This window comes from Thunnus albacares, chromosome 15 (genome assembly GCF_914725855.1).
Source record: "Thunnus albacares chromosome 15, fThuAlb1.1, whole genome shotgun sequence".
NCBI lineage: Eukaryota > Metazoa > Chordata > Actinopteri > Scombriformes > Scombridae > Thunnus > Thunnus albacares.
The window spans coordinates 20,444,821-20,464,405 of NC_058120.1; the positions used below are offsets into that span (position 1 = coordinate 20,444,821).

Sequence of the window (19,585 nt, forward strand, 5' to 3'; positions counted from 1 at the left end):
TTTGTTTAGTTCAGTTGCATCTTGGGAAACAAGTTAAGAATCTTAGGTGTTGTCAAAGTTAAGCTTTTCTCTTTTTTTCTTAGAGAATCAGATGCTCAACTCTGTGATATGAATGTAATCAATGCAAATCAACAACTATGTGAGAGGCACATACTGTGCTAACTGCAGGAGATGTTTTCAAGTTTGCAGTAGATAGAAATGGGAATAAGAAGCACTACACTGAAGGTTAGGGTTAAATAAATAAACCCACTGGTTTTATAAAACAAGTATTAGAATTATGAAGTAATAGAATGATGGTATTGTATTTTGCTGCTTAAATTGTAGTGCATACAACAGGCAATTTTCAACAAGCATGAAACCACTGGTTCCCATTAAATAAGGTTTTACATAAAATAATCAAACTATTTTTTCCCCTAGTGTTGTAGTCAGTTAGCTCTGCCAAAGTCATTGTGTTTCTGACATTTAAATATACTTGTTCTCATGACATAGAGGACAAGGGGAAACTTAATGAGCACCCGGAAGTCAAAGGGGGAATCCCAGGACAATAAACCGCACCTGAGAGCAGAGCTGCTCAAGCAGAACCCTTCAAGCACTTTTGATTGCCATGAAAATAGCTCATAATCTGGCTGCCTTCCTCCTTGTCACAAGAGCTGATGTGCTCAACTTTGTTAACGCTTGTCAAATCCTTAATCCTTAATAATCTCGGTTGCTTGCTCACTCAGGTGTGAGAAAGATTCTAAGGAAAAACATCTTTCAAAGAAAGACAGTGTCACTGTGGCTTTCAGTTGAAATATATGTTTTGTTTTCACACAAGAGGCATTAAAAGGATTTAATAACTGCCTATTGAGGACATTCTAATAAATAGTGTATGATATATCCATTTAAGGAGCAATAAAACGTGATAAAATTGATTTTGTCCTCAGTCTCATCTAATTCACATATCAAACAGTCTTTTTTCTTCAGGGAGACCAGTAAACCTGCCTGTTTCTATAGTTAATGGTAATATACCTGAACGTAACTGTGTACACAGAGATCTTTGACTTTTGGATAAATGATGCTTCATAAAAGGCACCACAATGTAGTTGTTGTTGTTTTTGTTTTGTTTTTTTTTATCAGACAATATATTCTTAATTAGCAGTTAACAGTTTGTGCTGGGCATTATGAACAGTACACTGTAATCTGTTTTGGAAAATAATACAAGGTCAGGCATGAAAAGGATTTAATAACTGCCTATAAGATATTCCAAAGAAGACTTGCGCAACTTTTTTTCAATGTGTAGAACAAGCCACAACATTTTCTCCTGTCAGGTGCCAAATTATACTCAACACTGGATTTATTTGATTGGAAGTGAAGATGTCAGTAATCACTTCCAAGTTAATGGATTCTTATATTATGTTGTTTTCTCATGCAAAATGTCTTAGTTAGAAATCTTTCAGTGAGCACCTGGTCAGGCATATTCACGCGTCTGTTCCAAACTTCCAAACTTGAATCATCTCACATTTATGTTTGACATTTGGAAGTTCCTATCCAATATCACCACTAACGGCCAGAGCTGGTATAAGTTTATGAACTCCCAAAAACGACTGAATAGCTCTGTAATGTGCAGTGTTATAATTCATATATCCACAGTACCCCCAAATGCCAGATGCATAATCTGAAACACTCATAATATATGTATGCTGATTGCTTGCGCTCAGGCAGCTCTAGTGGTTCCTTAAGTGAGATTATGAATCCAGGAATCCTCAAAAAGCTTCCTCTCATGATTTGCAAAATAAGAATGTTTTCAATCATTATTTTTTACTCTTATCAATTGTCATTTCCTCATCCACAGTGAAGACAGGAAAATATGTACTATATTATGTCTAGTCTGTCAGATTGGGAGCTTCTAAAGGGACACTCCACCAATTTTACGTATGAACTTCAACTAACTCATCATAGGATTTCTACTCAGTGTGTGAAAATGGTTCCAAAGCCATCAGAGTTATCTTGAGTTAGGCTCCAGTTCAAATTTTTGACAGAAAACCTGCATTATATACGCTGTGAGTGTGGAGTATGGAAGATGAGGGCAATTAAAAGCCATGGAAGGTTTACTGAAAGAATCTATGGAGTTGCAGTATGGGAGATGTAGGATCCAGTGTCTTTTAGATCTTCACATGGGACCAAAAGTCAGGACATTTCAGACTCTGCTGCTCCCATTTTGACCAAAAAAAAAAATACACTATATCTTATGAGTCCCCACACTTTATGGAAGTGCAATACTAAATCATTGGAGTACCCCTTTAAGACATCTTACTACATAATACAATACAATACAACCATAAAACCTCATGTAATATTTTTATTTTGACTGTGTGGCTGAGATTTTGCTTCAGCTTAAGTATCATCATCTCACAAACAAAACGGATGACCTTTATATCCTCATATCTACTTTAAACAACATACAAAAGGATACTGCTCTATATCAAAATTCAGTTAGCAAGAAAAAGTTTGGGGGTCCCTGCTGCTGCCTCACCAAACCCCGCCCAGTAACAGGCGTGGTTTGGTGAGGCAGTAGGCAGTGCCCTTCCCTCTCCCTCCCTCTGTATATCCACTGGCTGTCACAGCAGCGGCTCAAAGACGAGTACTAACGGCAATCCACTCTCCACGGCACTCTCACCTTTCTCTGTACCCGTCTACATCCCGCAAACATGGACCTGGAGACACCGATGTGCACGGCGCTCTTGCTTCCCATCCTCCCCGCGCTCTAGCTGTGCGCTCCCGGTCCGAGACACGTCCTGCTGCCGACCAGAAGAGGACTGTTATTATTTTGTCGGTTCGCTGAGACATCACTGTGCAGAAGAGAGAGAGAGAGAGAGAGAGAGAGAGATAGAGAGGACAGTAGATTCTGAGCAGCAGAAGACCACACAGTCGTGACAGCAAACGGCCGTTTCAGGATATCGGGCAACTGAGAGCGGCTTTTTGTGTCCTCCATCATGGCGAGTGACTCTCCAGCTCGGAGTCTGGACGAAATCGACCTTTCCGCTTTGAGGGTGAGATGATGTGACTTACTTTTTTTTTTTTTTTTTTTTTTTTTTGTAATTTTATTTTTTAAGCTTGAAATTTAGCCTCATCTGAAACAAACCGGTGTGTGCGTGTCGTGCGCGCGCGCGTTTCTGGTTCTCTTTGCACCTGACAGCGCTCCATGAATAGCAACCGGCTGGAGAGCAGAGGAGGAGGCTGCAAGAGGCGGATGTGTGGGAGACGGGCAGCCAGGCCGTCACAATGTGTCAAATTATAGATCAAATTATATATAGACCTTAACTAATATGACATCTGGCTCGCGCTGCTGATGCCATATCTTCATTCATGTCAGTAACAGGAATGTTGATGGTGTGTGTGTGTGTGTGTGTGTGTGAGTGATGCTGAATTGAGGTTGTTGCTGGGATTCTGCTGACCTGGATAGGGGTGTTTGTGTATCTATTTTTCACTGGGCCAGCCTATTATAGGCCCATCAGCCTTGATTCAGACAGTAGTGGAATTTAACCTATTTTTCTCTCACACTGCTGATTGTCCAGGCTTAAGTGTGAGAGAGGTTGTCCCTTGTTTTTAGCCTCAAATTGTTATCTTTTGCAGAGTTCCCCCCCCCCCCCCCCCCCCCCATTGTGGTAAACTAGTTTCCCCTCTTGCTGTTTTTAATGCTCGTTGTGTGTTGGTGTGTGTGAGTGTGTGAGTGCCAACCTACCTGTAGTCAGTGTAGCCTGTTCTCCATCAAAGCTGAAGCCTCGCATGCTGCAATAGCCAGTTCTTTTGTTCATCCAGTGTGTGCTGCAAACCATAACACACACACACACACACACACACACACATATATGGACAGACATACACACAAACAGCCCTTCTGCAGTTGTGTTTATGCGTGGATACCCATGTTTTCGCCTCACTGGGCATGGTGTGTTATTCTGAGTGTGTGTGTGTGTGTGTGTGTGTGTGTGTGCGTGCTTTTAATGTGTGGGTGTCTGCCGGGCTGATAGTCAGCTGCACACAAGTAAGGCATGCTGCACATGAGAAAAGGGCTTCAGTTAAAGACCTGTTTGCTGCTGTTCACGCTCTGAGCGACAAAACCACATCTCACACACACACATGCGCTCACACACACACACACACACACACACAATGCAGTTGTTGTCTGCCTGCTTGTATTCACCTGTTTCCTTCTCTGCTTGATTACACCTGCATGTCCATTCTTATACCATTATTCTCTCTTTGCTTGTCCCTTTCTCTTTGTGTTTTGCTTATCTGTTCCCTGATTAAATGACAACTGTTCATCTATCTAACCCGCATGCTCTTCATCTTTCTCTCCATCAATTTTGTCGCCTGTTTTTCCAGCATCTTGTCTGTCTGACTGACTGAATGCACTTCCCTGTCTATTTGCCAGCCGCTCTGTCTCTTACCATTATCTCGCTGCCCACCTCCCCTGCATGAAAAGTAACGTTCACAGAGGAGGTGAGTGATGTGTAGCTAACAAACATTACTTCTAGGGTTTTACATGTATGTACTGTAGCGCGTTTTCACCGGCGGGGAGGTAGAATGGAAAGGTGAAAGAAAAAGAGGAGGGGAGCGAGAATGAGACAGACAGAGAGGAGATGAAGAGGAGGGAAGTGTTTGTACATTATTGGGAGTCAGCCCATGCATGTCCTGTTCCTTCAGAGGCGTGATCTCGAGCGCATGTCTCTCACCGTGACTCAGAAGCGGCTACAAGGACACACGCACACATGCTCATACATTTGCATTTTACATGGCACGGTCGCGTATCTGAAAGTATGCGTGTATGTGAGACCGTACGTATCTGAATATGAAGCAGTCTCATCATTAGTGATCATTTGACACCTGTATGTGCACACTCATAGATTCCTTTGGCTAAGGTAGTAACATAAAAACCCCCTTTAACCCCCATGACCAGCCACTGACCAGTAATTATAAGCTTTAAACCCAAATAACCTTTTAATGGAGTTAATGAAATTTGGGTTTGAATGTTTCACCTAGTGTAAACATCATATAGCCTGAATGAAGAGTTGTAACAAGCCAAAATAAGACAACATATGATACTGTCAGATAGTGTGGACTGAAATATTTTTTCCAAATCTAAATCTACTCAAACCCTTAAGTAGATTTAAGTAAGAGGTAATATGTTTTATAATATGAAGAGTTTAAGTAAGATATACCACAGAGATGTCATTTTGTTCTCTCTCTACAGCAAATGGAAATCCCAGCTGCTAAGGAATTTCTTTTTCCATAATGACAACATACATTCTCATGGTAAACACCATAGAGGTTCTCAGGAAAGCAAGACATGCCTGGACTGGACCTGTCTGTTTACAGCGTACACTCCCATTATTGTTTCAGCGCTACCTCTGTCTCTTTATGATTTTATCTGTACTGCTCCCCTCCTGCTCCCCCCCTCATTTTTCCGTCTTTTCATTGTGTGTTTTGACTTATCATGATAAGACACACACACACACACACATACTCAGATGAGTGTACAGTCAACCACTGGACAGACTAGACAGGAAGTAGGTCAGCTGGCTCTGACGATGATGAGGTGGGGAGGAGGGATGGGGGGTCATTATAATACTGGCATTGGTGGTGGTGATGATGGGGGATTGTGTTTGTGTGTCTGTGTGTGTGGGGGCGATGGGGGCGGGGGGTGGGGCAATGGGTTACTCTTAGGCACAATGACCATCTCACAGACACACACATGCACACACTGATACACAAAGCCACAGACAGATTGAACTGAGTGGGAAGTAGAATGGAGAAAGAAAAGTGGATTCTCATGTTTGCTGTCTCTGCACTTTCTCTGTTATTCTCTCTCCCTCTCTTCCCCATGCCTCGTCGGCTTTCTTTGACATTTGCTGTTGTCGCACATCAGCCCCGGCAGCACCTGTATAGATGCCGCATGTTTCACTCAAGTGGGAAAGGCCAGAGTTGGAGCCAGTCTCGGAGATGTCATCTCTGTTTCTCTGTCTCGGCGTGACTCAGAATGTCAACCTAGAGAACAGAAGAGGCCGAAACATTGTGGTTTTCCTTTTATACAGACAGTGGTTTTTATCTAAAGTGAAACGGACACGCGCTCACACATGCAGGTCAGAGGCGTCAGAAGCACGGGTTCGTGCAGTCAGCTGACGAGAGCAACAGATGGTAAACCAGCAGGAAGTATAGCCACAGCATCACACACAGACACACAAACGCACACACTGGCAGTAGACTAATATGCTGTGCAGGGACTCAGGTGTGAGATCTGAGATGAAAGAGAGAGCAGGTGAGGATGAAGGGATGGTGACATGGTCGGGGAAAGACGCAGCAGGATACAGCGATGGATTCAGAGAGAGAAACGGGACGTGTGAAGATGAATGGAGCTTAGAGAGATTTAGAGGGACAGCGAAAGACAGAGAGAGCAGAGAGAGAAGAGGAAGACAAAGTGACAAAGGCTGCACTTGGGCTAAAGGTGGAGATGTGACCAGTGACTAAAGTAGTCCAAGGCAAAGACCCCTCTCCAGATCTCCCTCCCTCCCTCTTCATCCCTGTTGCCCAGTAAGGCCACATTCCTCGGCCCTTCACCACGGACACCATAGTAACGGGGCCACAGCAGTGCCCAAGGCTTACACAGAGCTTATTCATGAATAGTCTATATACTGTATGGCAGTCTGTCGCTGAGAAATGCCCCTCTCCCTCCCACCCTCCTTTCCACTCTGCCTGCCTGCTTCTAGTTGACCTATTTTTTCCCCCCCAAGTCACTGATGGAGCCACATCAAGTCTTTAATTCTCTGCTATACTTATACGGGCACTAAGATATATGCACAAAAATATACCAAATTAAATGAGTTATCACTGACATTATGTCCTTTCCCTCTACTTGCTATCATCAGCTGATTTAGGAAAGTGGCAATTCAGCCTATACCAAGTCCAGGAAAGAGTTGTTGTTCTCAATGTTCAGGTTAAGGGCAGGTTTTCCTGGGAATATTCTCTCATGCACAGGAAGTTATGAAGTTTGTGTTTCCAGCAAAAACACCAGTGGTTTATAGTTAGTGTAAGCACAGCTTTTGAGCAGGCAAAGGAAGTGCAATTTCAAGGAAAGAGACATCACAGTGTCACACTTTGACTTTCAAATTTTCTTGGAAGTGCAGTGCAAAAACAGCACAGCAATATCTGCTTATCAGAAAACATGATGCCAAAAGAAACGAGCAAACACAAACATAAAACAAAAGCTATGATCCTCCAGATTTTAACTTTTTAAACTGTAATAAGTATGCATCATCTTGCTTTAAAGACATTTAATTATATATTAAAACATGAGCATGCACAAGCACACACTCTGTAGCACACTGTCGTCTTTTTTCTTTCCTCTCATACTCAAACACATGCATAGTGTACACACACACGCACACACACACACACACACTTGATCTTAAGTGCTTGAAGGAATCATGCGCATGTAAACAAGTCCATAGTAGGAGATGAATCCCTCTGCTGTGTTTGACTTCCTTGGTGCAGGGCAGCGAGGAAAGCAAGATTAATTGAAACGACACAGGGAGAGAGCGTCAGGCAAAAATTGAGAAGAAAAGATGAATGATGAGGGGGATGGAAGGATGGATGGAGAGATGACAGGAAAAGGTGTGAGATGACAAGTTGGCAGAGACGGATGGAATGCGAGAAGCGAGGAGCGGATGGGTTCATTAGCATCGCAGAACAAACTCTGCAGCGTGTATCGTCTCCGGCAGGCTGTAAATCTGTGATTAAGGGTTGACTCCTGTTAATGGTCTGGGTGAGATGTACTGGGAATTAGGCTACCACAGCATCTCCTTGTAAAAGCAAGCATTGGTGAGCTGTGTTGTTAAGTGTAAGTGGTTTTATAAGAGGCAGACCTGGCCCCAGCATGACTCCTATCATCCTCTTAGGGTCTCTAATTCAATCCACCTCACTTCTCTGTAATTCACTTTCTATAGACACTAACAGCACTCACCTGGCTGCACAGTCTAGTACACAGAAACATAGATATACCATAGATACAGAGTAGACCTATATGAAAGAAACAGTCAGGGTGGGTTTTAAAACACAATTTATTAGCTTTACAAATACTTTTTTTCCCCTTTTTTGTTCTAATGCATTAAATAGCATTTTATAGCACCTAGACAATTCATATCGTGTAAGCTAAGGTATCATCACTCTCCGAAAAGCATGTGTAACCCACTTTGTAATACTTAAAGCAGCATTAATAGACTTTTTGTGGCCAGTCGAAGGCAGTGGAACAAGCTCTAAACACATCATTGACATATATCTGCTTATACAGTTGATATGGCAAATGTCTTGCCTATTTACATATCCACCAGACACAGAGCAACGTTAGCATTCATTTTGAGTTATGTTTCTGGCCACCTGATGACTGTTAGTCAGTCAATATTAACTCTTCTTTTAGCTCAGTTTTCCTCTCCACCAACTTCTGAGGCAAATGTCTGGTACTTTAGCTGCTAAATGCTCCACTATGCTCACTAGCTAGTGGCTGACTTGTCTGTTTGGCTGTCTGTTTTGGGGTTTGGTGCTGGGCAGGCAGTGTGCAGTCGAGTCTTTTTGCTGAAAACGGATGCCTGTTGGAAACTATTTTAATGAGAGCGGTGAATCAAAACAGTGAAGGTTACAGCCCATAAAACCAAAACAATGAGCTGAAAGACACTAAAGCACTTGGTAGAACAGACGAGAACTGCAGTCATTAGTCCTCTGTCACCTAAATTGTGGTTGGTGCAGCTTTAATTGTAATTATAGTAACTTTCAGGCACAAACTATACCACTCTGTTGCAAATCCCATTATCTAGCATCTATGTAGGCTAAGCTAAAGTGAATCTTGAACCTTTTGAATTTGTGAATTGATATTACTCACCTTTTGAGGCTAACCACAATCTTCATCACATAAATTTGTCACACTAGTGTTGAAATGATTAGTCGATTACTCACTTCGGGCAAAAGAAAATAAATCAACGAATACTTGGATAATCAGTTAATTAGTTATTAAGTGAGTAAGTAATTCCTGAGGCAAAACACCAACCATTTGCTGGTTCCATTCTCTCAAATATGAGGATTTACTGCTCTGCTTTGTGTTGTTTTTTGGACTGTTGGTCTGACAAAACCAGCAATTTGAAGACATCTGTACACATAGAGACAGGCAGTAGGTAGTAGTATCAACATGCAGTAGATACTGTATATAATGTCATAAGATTTTTCATGAATACAAAGAACAAATTGCTTGTGCTTTTGTCTGTAAGAGTGCAGTTTCTTTTGAGATTATAGTTTATCTCTTTAGTAATTTGGGCCACTGTGCACCCTCACAGATTAAAGCTCCCACATCTGCACTGATTTATTTCAGTTTTTTAATGGAAATCTAATTTTCACATATTGCACAGTTGGTGCAAAAACAGCCTCTCTATCCATCTTACGCTTTATTTCCTACTAATCCACGTCACATGTCGATATTGTTAAAGTGTGTATTTGTGTGTGTGTGTCAGACTGTGATAGAAATGTTTGGACTTCAACTGATAAGAGAAACCATAACTGATAGATATCTCATACCAAGCCCTTTATGGCGAATCAGTTACATTTCTTTGGTAATAAGACTTCCTCTGATCTGCAGGTTACAGAGAGTTCTTTGGTATATTTGTATAAAGTAAAGGTGATTAGATAAGAATACATTCATTAGTCAGCAGGTGTGGGTTTTATGTACTCAGATTTTAAGTGTTTGTCTTTCTTTTGAAAGCACTTCAGTTCAAATATTTACCTGAAAAAATATAAGGAATGGCTCTGGCACCAACCATTTGTGCACAATAGCCGTCTTGGTATGATTTGGCACAATGGATCAGGAATTTGTGCGGCAGCCAGAGACAACGAAACAAAAATAGATTCTCAGGTGTTTCTCATGTTACATGTACATGAGGAAAAGTCATTTCATCCGATGGAATTAAACAGTATTTCTGTAATCCAACGCTGAAATGGTCACATTGACTGACAACATAATAGTCAGATCAGAGAGAGAGCTACGAACAGATGATCATTGTTATATGTGTTGATCAGGATATGAGTCACATTTGTTATCGCTTTGTTGACGCACAGATGTGTACTTTCAACTTCTCACCTACAGAAGTTGTGGCACGGTGTGGTGAAGAACAAATACGTATGTATGCAATGTGGTGATAATCCTTTATCATCTTTGAATGTGGTTTTGGTGATCAGATTGAATATGTTCACACCTTTTATTTACCAGCTGTGATTGGATCACTGAGATGGATTTTAATGCAGAACAGCACCAGGATTAGCTTTTGGTTAGGTAAGAGTTAGGGTCAGGAATGTAGTGAAGAGGATTAAGGTTAGGTTGAGGAATGAAAATACGAATGCAGTCAGTAGAATTCCTCACACATGTTGTAAAGTGGCTTTCACAAGAACTGCAGCCCTGCACTCTAAAAGCTATTATTTATAATGGCCTGTGCCTCTCATGAACCAAGACCTCCTGTTCAGAGAAAAGAGTGGATTCAGTGCTGTATTCATCTCAGTGTCCAAAGTTCGGTCGTACTTTTGCACAAAACCCTTCTATGTCCAGGAGAAATGGCAAAAAAATAAGCCACTAATGAAGTAAAAGAGGCAAAATACTTTTTTTTGCAGAATTTTTATGTGTGGATGTTCAGGGATGTCAGAAGAAATCCTGTCTTCTTGTTTTATGTTGTACTAGGAGTGTGTAAAAAATTACAATGGAGATTAAACGTCTGACTATTAAATGTCACGCTTTGAATTTTGCAAGATAATGTTGCTCTTTTTCACACTTCTGGATAAGTGGTAAGTGAGGTTGGACAAACAGTTCACGATCTTAAAGACACTTAAACGTAAAATCGCTGTTGTGATGTGTGAAAGCCTTGCTAATGAAACTTTTCTTTAAAAACATTCTCACAGAAATGAAGGGAAGTCATGCTCTTTTGTGGGTTTGGAAAATTCTCGGATGTCAGGTCTGTTATGAAATAATTTCAAAAAAGTAAAAAAAAACAAACAAAAACCTGCACCGTCATCACATGATGGTGCATGATTCACATTTTGGAGATGTGTGTTTGTTTTTTTCGCCATACATCACCTCCCTAATGCCTGATAGTCATTCTTCCTCTTGTGAGCAGATTTATGTTGTTTAATGAGCAATAATGAACGTATTTCTGTTATTCAGCAGCTTCACACAGACGCACAGTGATTCATCGGCCACCGGTGAGGTCATGTGGCAGTCATGTGACGCCGTTAAATGCTCAGCAGGAGCACAAAATGAGAAAGGGGAAGGGGGCAAAATTGCTCCAGTCATAGGGAACTCTAAACCACTGATACACAGGCGCGCACACACATAAGCACAAACGCAGACACGCTGACAAAGCCTGGCGCACGCTGAGAGCTCATTCTGCAAGTGGCCTATAAAATATGAATGATATCGTGCTATATTTTTATCAGCAAGCCTAAGGACATGTATGAACTGGAGCAGCAAAAACGCTCTGTTTCTCTAGCCATAGCACTCATTCTGTATGCTGTGCGTGGCAGAGAAGGAAGCTCCACATGCATGTCCAGTACTTGTGGTGCCTACAGTATATACATATGCATTTGTGTGTGTGTGTGTGTGTGTGCATGCTTTGGTGTTATCTGTATGGTCCTGTTGTGTGAAGAGAAAGAGAGTGCATCCTTGAATGTGTCTTGGGAGTTCCTGTCAGAAGTTTGTATGCAGCTCTGAGAGTAAATTCACACAGCTGCCAAACACACACACACACACACACACACAGTTGGAGAGAGACAAAAGAAGTGAGGGGAGGAAAAAAACCTACCTGCATAAGCTCAAGGCGTGATGGCAACGCAAACAGCCACACTACTGGATGCTGCTGTCTGCACTGCTGAAAGTGGCTTGCAGTCTCTCTCTCTGACTCTCTCTCGCATGTACACACGCATTTAGTTAGACACACACTCTTCATTTCATGCCCACTCATAGTCGTTAGAACATTTGAACGCTAGCACTCGTGTGGGAGTGTGCTTTTGGCACAGTTGTTGAGTGTGTGTGTGTGTGTGTGTGTGGTTATGAGAGTGTGAGAGAGCGAGACAGCGGGAGGATGTACTTGAGACGGAGAGCGAGAGAATGAGTTTGTCTGCCTTTTTGTGCACGTGCTTGTATGTGAGGGAAAGTGCGTTTGTGTGTCTTTGTGTTTGCTGCACACAACAGAGAGAGAGAGAGAGAGAGAGAGAGAAGGGTGAAAGAAAACGACAGGAAAAGGAAGGAGAGAGCAAGAAAAAGCACAAGGCCCTGTCTTCAGAAGCGGATGACAGGTTGACAGGTCTGCTGAGACCCGCAGAAACTAACATATATAGACAGAGCGAGGGAGAGAGGGATAGAGAGAGACTGTGAGAGAGAGAGAGAGAGAGAGAGGAAAAACTGAGAAGGAAAGATAGAAAGTAAACATGTACAAGGATACAGTATTAAAATATACACTTGCAGATACCGTGAGCATGTACACAGTATTAAACTGCAGGGCCCAAAATGCACATTCGGGTCATTTCCTTCTCTATTTATGCATGTTATGACAGCAAAATTATCGGAAAGTTCAACAGAAATGCAGAAAGTGAGAAAGCAACAAAAAGAAAAAAAAAAAACAAGACAGACTGTGTACGAAAGATGCAGGAGAGAGATGTGATGAGGCTAGGGGAGAGACAGGGATGGAAATAGAGTGCGTGTGTGGCTTTTCAGAACGGAAATAAAAAGATGCTTTATTGAGAGGGGAATACTCTGTGAAAAGTGGGTATCGTGTAATATCATCTGTTCTCCAGCTTTGCGTGAGTCCCAGTGCAGATCTACACAATGGTGCGGTTTATTTCAGTGAATCAGCAACGAAATAAGCCTCTAGCTCTGCCCCAGTCGAAGATCTCATCTTTAAACACCTTCTCTGGCTCATCCGAAGACGCATTCTACTTCTATCAGAATCATTTATAAACACTATTTGTATCTGACCCAGTACAACTGGCTTTATGTCCAAGGCAATTGACATTACAAGCACTGTATAGTGAGAATTGCAAGAGTGCTGATATTGCATATTTACATACACTGTGGATATGAATTTTTTCCAAGACTAGCTCTTCTGACACCTTTGGCTGAAAGAACAAGGTATAAACCTGAAGAGAGTTGCGACTGAGACAAAAAAAAAAATGCAGGTATGTAAAGTTTACAAAACTTTCAAATGGCAATGACACACTAGATGAAAAGATACTCAACAGAAGCTGGTAAAACGCCTCAGTGGTTCTGGGACTCTGTTGAAACGAGAGAAGCGTTGTAAAGAAAGACTTGTCCTGGACAACGCCGGTTGGAGAACAGAAGCTGGTGGACCAAAGAGAGTGTGAAAGAGAGAGAGAAGGAAAGAGAGGGTGAATACCAGCTATTGTTGGAATGCCGTAGCAACATGCGGCAGAGTAGAAGGGGGAGGTGTGTGTGTGTGTGTGTGTGTGTCTCTGTGTATGTGTGTGTGTGGGGTCAGTGAGTTTTATGCTCTATTCGAGCTGCTCTGTGTCAGAGATGTGTTGAGTTCTGTGTTGGCAACCCAGCGACTGTTGGTTTAAATGATTAGCTAGTCTGGACACAGGCCTAAAACAATCCAGCACTGCATTTCAGACCAATGTGTCAACACTCGTAGCGCTCAGTTGGTTGAGCAACACTTCAGTACCGACTGGGTTAGAGGTACAACTCCCATAATTGTTCAAAATGCATGTACTTTGGTGGTGCTTTGAGTTAAATGCTAACATCAGAATGCTAACATGCTCATAATAACAATGTGATCATACTGATGTTTATGATGTTTAGCATGTATATTTGTTCATGTTCACCATCTTAGTGTAGTGTGTTAGCATGCTAGCATTTGCTAATTAACGATTAGTCGATTAAGCGACTAATTGTTGCAGCTCTACCAAAGTCATTAGGAGCTTGGGCGGTATCTATTTTTTCATACCTTCATACCTTCCTGACATTTCGCCAGGGTATACGGTCTATGACAGTATCTGTGCTTAACAAAAAAACAACAAAAAATGTAAAAGCTGAGCTGCTGGACGTCATTGTTGCATGTATGCACTGTCTAGCCTACAATGCTGTGTGTCTAATAGAGCTGCTACAGTACTGATTTTTTTTTCCTTATCACACAAATTAGCAGAGCCATTCAAACCGTCATAGTAAAATAACAACTGCCATAAAAAAATAATTTAAACCTTAGATGTTATAAAATAATTGGTTCCTAAATACCATGTTAGCTGGAATATAAGGCAACCCTGATTATTAGACGACCCCCCCCTTTTCCAACACCTGTTTTTGGAAAAATACTTTTTGAATATAACTTGCATCATAGTATAGTTACGTACTCACACACTCTCCGAACAGGCTCTCGGAGCAGTCAAAAATTATTTTCTCCGGCAGTTAGCATTTATACGACTGCCAATTTATCTTTTGAGCTCCTTATTATCTGTGACATCTGGTATTTGACATATTCAGTTTCTGCAGTTTATTTCCTCCTTGGCAGAAAGACACGTTACACAAGCCTTCAGAACTCCTGCAGGTTAAACTGGACTAACAAAACACTTTTAGTGCTGACTAACTCTAACACACTCACTATAAACAGACTTAAAGACACTTGCTAGCCTAGCAACATTAAAGCTATAAACTATCCATAACATAACACTCTGTGAGAATGAATGAACACGTAATTGTCTAGAGGAGTGTCTGTATTTTTGACAGTATTGAAAATCATACTTTGGGGATTTCTAAATACCCTGCTATACCGTAATACCTTGATACCATTCAAGCCTATTAGGAGACATCATCTTGGAACCATGAATGTCTACAATATTTTGGGTCAATTCATGTAGTAGATGTATAGATATTCCACTGGAACATGAATCTTCATACAGACTTTCATGACAGTACATCCAAAAGTTGTTGTGATATTTCAGTCTGGACCAAAGTGTCTGGACCGACCATCCAACTTTGCCATCCTTTGTGCCACGCCGCTAGTGTGGTTAAGAAATTGACGTCATACTTTATAATACTTGATAATTCTCTAAATCTGATTCAATATACACTGAAGGGTTTTTAACATTATTTTTGAGTTGAATGTATGAATTAATGCTCCTGTTAGTCCTATTGATCATAATCCCATCATGTTTCCTTTGTCTTTCTAGGACCCTGCTGGGATCTTTGAGTTGGTTGAACTCGTGGGAAATGGCACATACGGACAGGTGTACAAGGTAAGATATGCACATAGACTGATATCCATCTTTCTGATAGTACTCTCTGTATCATATCAGCTCTTATGTATTCTCCAGAAGTGTATGAGACAAAGAATAGAAATATGCATTGTGACTGAAGGAAACAGAGAAGACAGGAGATAAAAGCAACGCACAAGCTTGAGAGAAATGGAGCGAATGTAAAAGAGACTTAAATGCAGAGAGGAGAAGCAGAAAGTGGGACACGTTAAAGTGATTTTAGGAGAAGTTCCTTTACTCCTTTTTCTTCCTTTTCTCCCTTTCCCTGCTGTATTTACATGTCTTTCTATACATCTACACCTTTAGATTAGAGAGGGAAAAGACTAGACTAGAATAAAATCTGTAGGGGGAAGTGGGAAGTGCTTGTTCTTAATTGGTGTCTGTTGTGACATCACTGTGGTTTGAGGTTTTGCTGTCAGCTGGACTCAGCTGTTTCCCGCTGTCGTTCAAACACAATTTTTCCGTCCATGTCATTGTCTGAACTTCCTCTTCCCTCCATGTCGGCCCATCTTTCTCCAGTCCTCGCTTCCTTTTCCTGATATTGCTGCCTCATCCTGCCACTCTACAGCAGCCTGTGGCACTTTGTTCAATCACCTATGGCTGGAATAAACATGTGTTTGTTCAAATATCTGAAGATATAGACATGTGAAGGCCCCTGTGAGCGCATGTGTTTTGTGCGTGTTAGATTGTGTCTAATGAAGCAGTGAGTCAAGGTCAGGTGGTGATGGAGAGGAGCTGTTCTTACAGCAGATTGGACCAGATGAAAGGTCAGGCAGAGGTTGGACATGACTCTTCACTCTCCGAGAAATAATCTGCGTGTGTGTGTGTGTGAGTGAGTGGGACAGAGGGGAGGAAAAAACACAAAAGGAATGGAGAACAGGAGAGTTATGTGTATCCATTTATTGCTGACTGTGCTGTCTTGGTGAAAGTCACGGCTCATTTACTGGCTGACATTCAGCCAGTCTGTTCCTATACATTACAGAGCCACAGAATGCCTATGGCAACAGCAGCGGCATGTTGGGCCTGTAGCCCATACAGCTGATCCACACTGGTTTCTGATTGGGTGTCACACAGTGTATAATACTAAATGGAGTCAATCATGAGGTTCATACTATTACTTCTTACTACTTGGCAGCTCAGAAAATTACATTTGTACGATTTTCTTTTCTGTTTTACACCTATGATGTTTTGAATGTGTCCAGTAGATATTTTAATGAGCTTTGTGGGCCAAATACTCATTATATATATATGGAAATATGCAAGGAAACTTTAAGAACAAATATTCACATACAAGCATGTGCACACAAAATACATTAGAAAGTAGAATTAAAATGATAAAAGAGTAAATCAATTACTTGATCGACAAAAAACAATCACATATTAATCGTTAGTAAAATGAATCACTACTTGCAGCCCTAATATAGATATAAATCTTAAATTAAAAAAAAAGCAGAAAACATGCTGAAAATGCTTTGTAGTGCTCAAATTGCCCCTTAAGTACTACACAAATAGACACAGATGTGAACTGGAAAAAATGTGACTCATACATACAGATAAGGAGCGGCGTCACTTGAGCAAAAATGCCATCTATTTTAAATTCCTTATGCGGTTGAGATCCCCTATCTAAGTAAGCAGCCTGAAAAGGATCAACTTCTTGTGAGCAGGTGAATCTTTCAGTCACAGACAGAGAAGATAAATTGACCTTCAGTCTGCTAGGTATTAGTGAACTGGAATTGCTCTGGCTCTCTCTGAACCATTTGAGACACTTGTTATATCAGAGAAAATAACATAAGAATATCATATATACCTCTGGACTACAGTATTCCAGTCAAAATCAATGAATCGAGTGAGCACAGGTGGACTTTGAATTTTCGCTCAGATGTAAAGATTAGAGTCAGATGGGCTGTAAATATGATTTTTACTCCTCGCTGTGATTCCAAAAATAAATTCAATTTGCTCGGTGGCAAGGGGCCAGTTTTTCTCTAATGTGTCTGTGATCATACACTGCAAGTTAACAAGTTGTGCCTTGATATTTTCTTTCACACCAATGTTTGCTGCAGCTGTTTGCAAAAGGGAGAATGAACAGACAACTCTAGCATATACAAACAATCTTTATACCTTCTTTATATAATCTTTTTAGTTTGTTCCTTGCGCAGATACATATGAGATAAAAAAGGTTTTAATTTTACTGAAATTGACCGTTTATTTCTGTGGATAGGCAGATTCAGGCTACCTTTGGGCTTATTGAAACTTTAATTAGCCAGTCGGAAGTGAAAAACGCGTCGGTTAAAAGCTAACAACTATGACATTTCTGAAGCAATCATGATTGCGGAGATCTAAGCTTTTCAATAGGATTATAATATGAAAACATGTCAAAACAAGGAGCAGTAATGGGATACTTTGGTGTTTTTTCTGCAGCAAAAACAAGACCAAACCAGTCCACTGCATTCTGCTGCAGTGCATTTTACTCGGTGGACTATGTGTAATGAAGCTAGAGATATGTAGGTTTATGTGTACCCATGCATGCATCCCTTTTGTGTGTGTGTGTATATGCGTGTGATAATAATGGCCAGCACAGTGTTTTATGTTATTGGTGATGGAGGGCCAATAATGTGCAGTGTAGCTACAGTTCTGTGTGTCTGTGAATAAGAGATAACAGGTTTATCAACAATTCCATTACCCCATCTAGTTAAATGATACAGATCTGCTCTGTGGTGCTCTTCTCTCTCTCTCTCCATCTCTCTCATTTTTTCCCCCTCTCATGCACATCCAAAAATTTCATCTCAATTAAAAAAAAAAAAAAAAAAAACATCTTGAAAAGTTGTTCCAGGTTGTTGTTTTTTGTTTCAATTTCCCTGTCAGCAAGAAATAGTTTGGCCGAGAACAGTGATAGACGAGTAGCCGCAGCGAAAAGATAATTTTAGCTTGACTTCAGTTTCTCTCTCTCTGCCTCCCTTTCTCATCTTACATCTCCATGGCAGTTCTGTTTCCTTGTTTTTCCTCCTCTGTATATTCATCCCCTTCACTTCTTCATTCCTCGCCTCTGCACATTTCTCTTATCAATATGTAATCACGTTTTTCCTCTGGTAACCCCGTTTTTTTTTTTTTTTTTTTTTTTTTTGGGTTGAAACTTCCCTGTTGAGCTGTACTTAAGGGAGCAGCCTGTGCCTACAGTACGCGTGTATATATAGCTTCTACTGGCTGCTCTAAAAGGGCCATAAATAGAGAACACGGGTAATGCTGAATAATTAAACACATTCTCTCTCCACTTTCCTCCCTCTCCATCTTCCACTCTCTCTCTCTCTCTCTCTCTGTTTCCTCCTTCAGCTCTCTCTCTCTCCCTTTTTCTCTCTTACTGTTGTCACTCTCTTTCTCATCAACTCCCTCTGTCCGCTCCCTCATTGGTATTTCCTCTCTTTATTTTGCCACGTCTCTCTCTCCTCCACTCTCATCCCTCCAGCTCTCCCTCCCTCTCCTCTTTTTTTTTTTTTAATTTCATCACGCTTCTGTTCCTCTACTGTCTCCCCCCTTTCTCTCTTTCTTTCTTATGGGTGTGAATATTTGATGGGGCTTATGGGAATTGCAGTTCTCCGAATTGAGGAAGCACTCCTTGCCTCACACATAATGCCACAGTGGGGTGGGAATGGGGACTATCCCTGGGCAGCCACTTGCCGAAATGCTCCTTGGCTGACTGACAAGACGACTTATTGACTGACAGGCTTATTGATTGGCTAATTGATTAATCACAGCTCCTCGTCATTCCCGCGGGAGAGGTCATTTTTCTCCTTGATGGATGCAAGGACAAGTTTAGAGGGCAACTAATCATATATCGGTCACAAGAACACAAATGTGGCACTGACACACACATTCACACACATGCACACACATGCACAAACACGTGAACGATGACACATTCAGCCCATGGTCTCATCGACTTGTCTCCTCGGGTTTGGCAGCAATGAAACATTTCCGGTGTTTGCGTGAATTTGTGTGTGTGTGTGTGTGTGTGTGTGTGCGCTGTTTTTCACATTTCACATAGTTTCTCTCCATGACTGTGCTGTATCCATGCAGCAAAGGAGCAGGAGAAAGAGAAGAGGAGAAGAGGCGACCAATCTTTTTCTTTCTGATGACAGAACACATCCACTCTGCTCCTCCTCAGGCGAAGTGCTCCGCACTCTTAAAATATTCACCAGTCACTCTGACACACACACACACACACACACACACACACACACACACACACACACACACACACACA

General features: G+C 41.4%; 1 protein-coding gene across 4 annotated transcripts in view; it reads left to right on the forward strand.

The window, feature by feature from the left end:
• Positions 1 to 2,512: 2,512 nt before the first annotated feature.
• tnika (TRAF2 and NCK interacting kinase a) overlaps positions 2,513 to 19,585 on the forward strand; it is a 61,804-nt gene continuing 44,731 nt past the window's right edge. The window contains exons 1-2 of one of the 4 annotated variants that reach the window (XM_044374931.1): positions 2,513 to 3,029; positions 15,244 to 15,309. In XM_044374931.1, coding sequence (XP_044230866.1) covers positions 2,973 to 3,029; positions 15,244 to 15,309 — 123 coding nt within the window. In that variant the 5' untranslated portion in view covers positions 2,513 to 2,972. The remainder of the gene's footprint in view (positions 3,030 to 15,243; positions 15,310 to 19,585) is intronic. The other 3 variants (XM_044374932.1, XM_044374933.1, XM_044374934.1) reach the window with 3 other exon arrangements.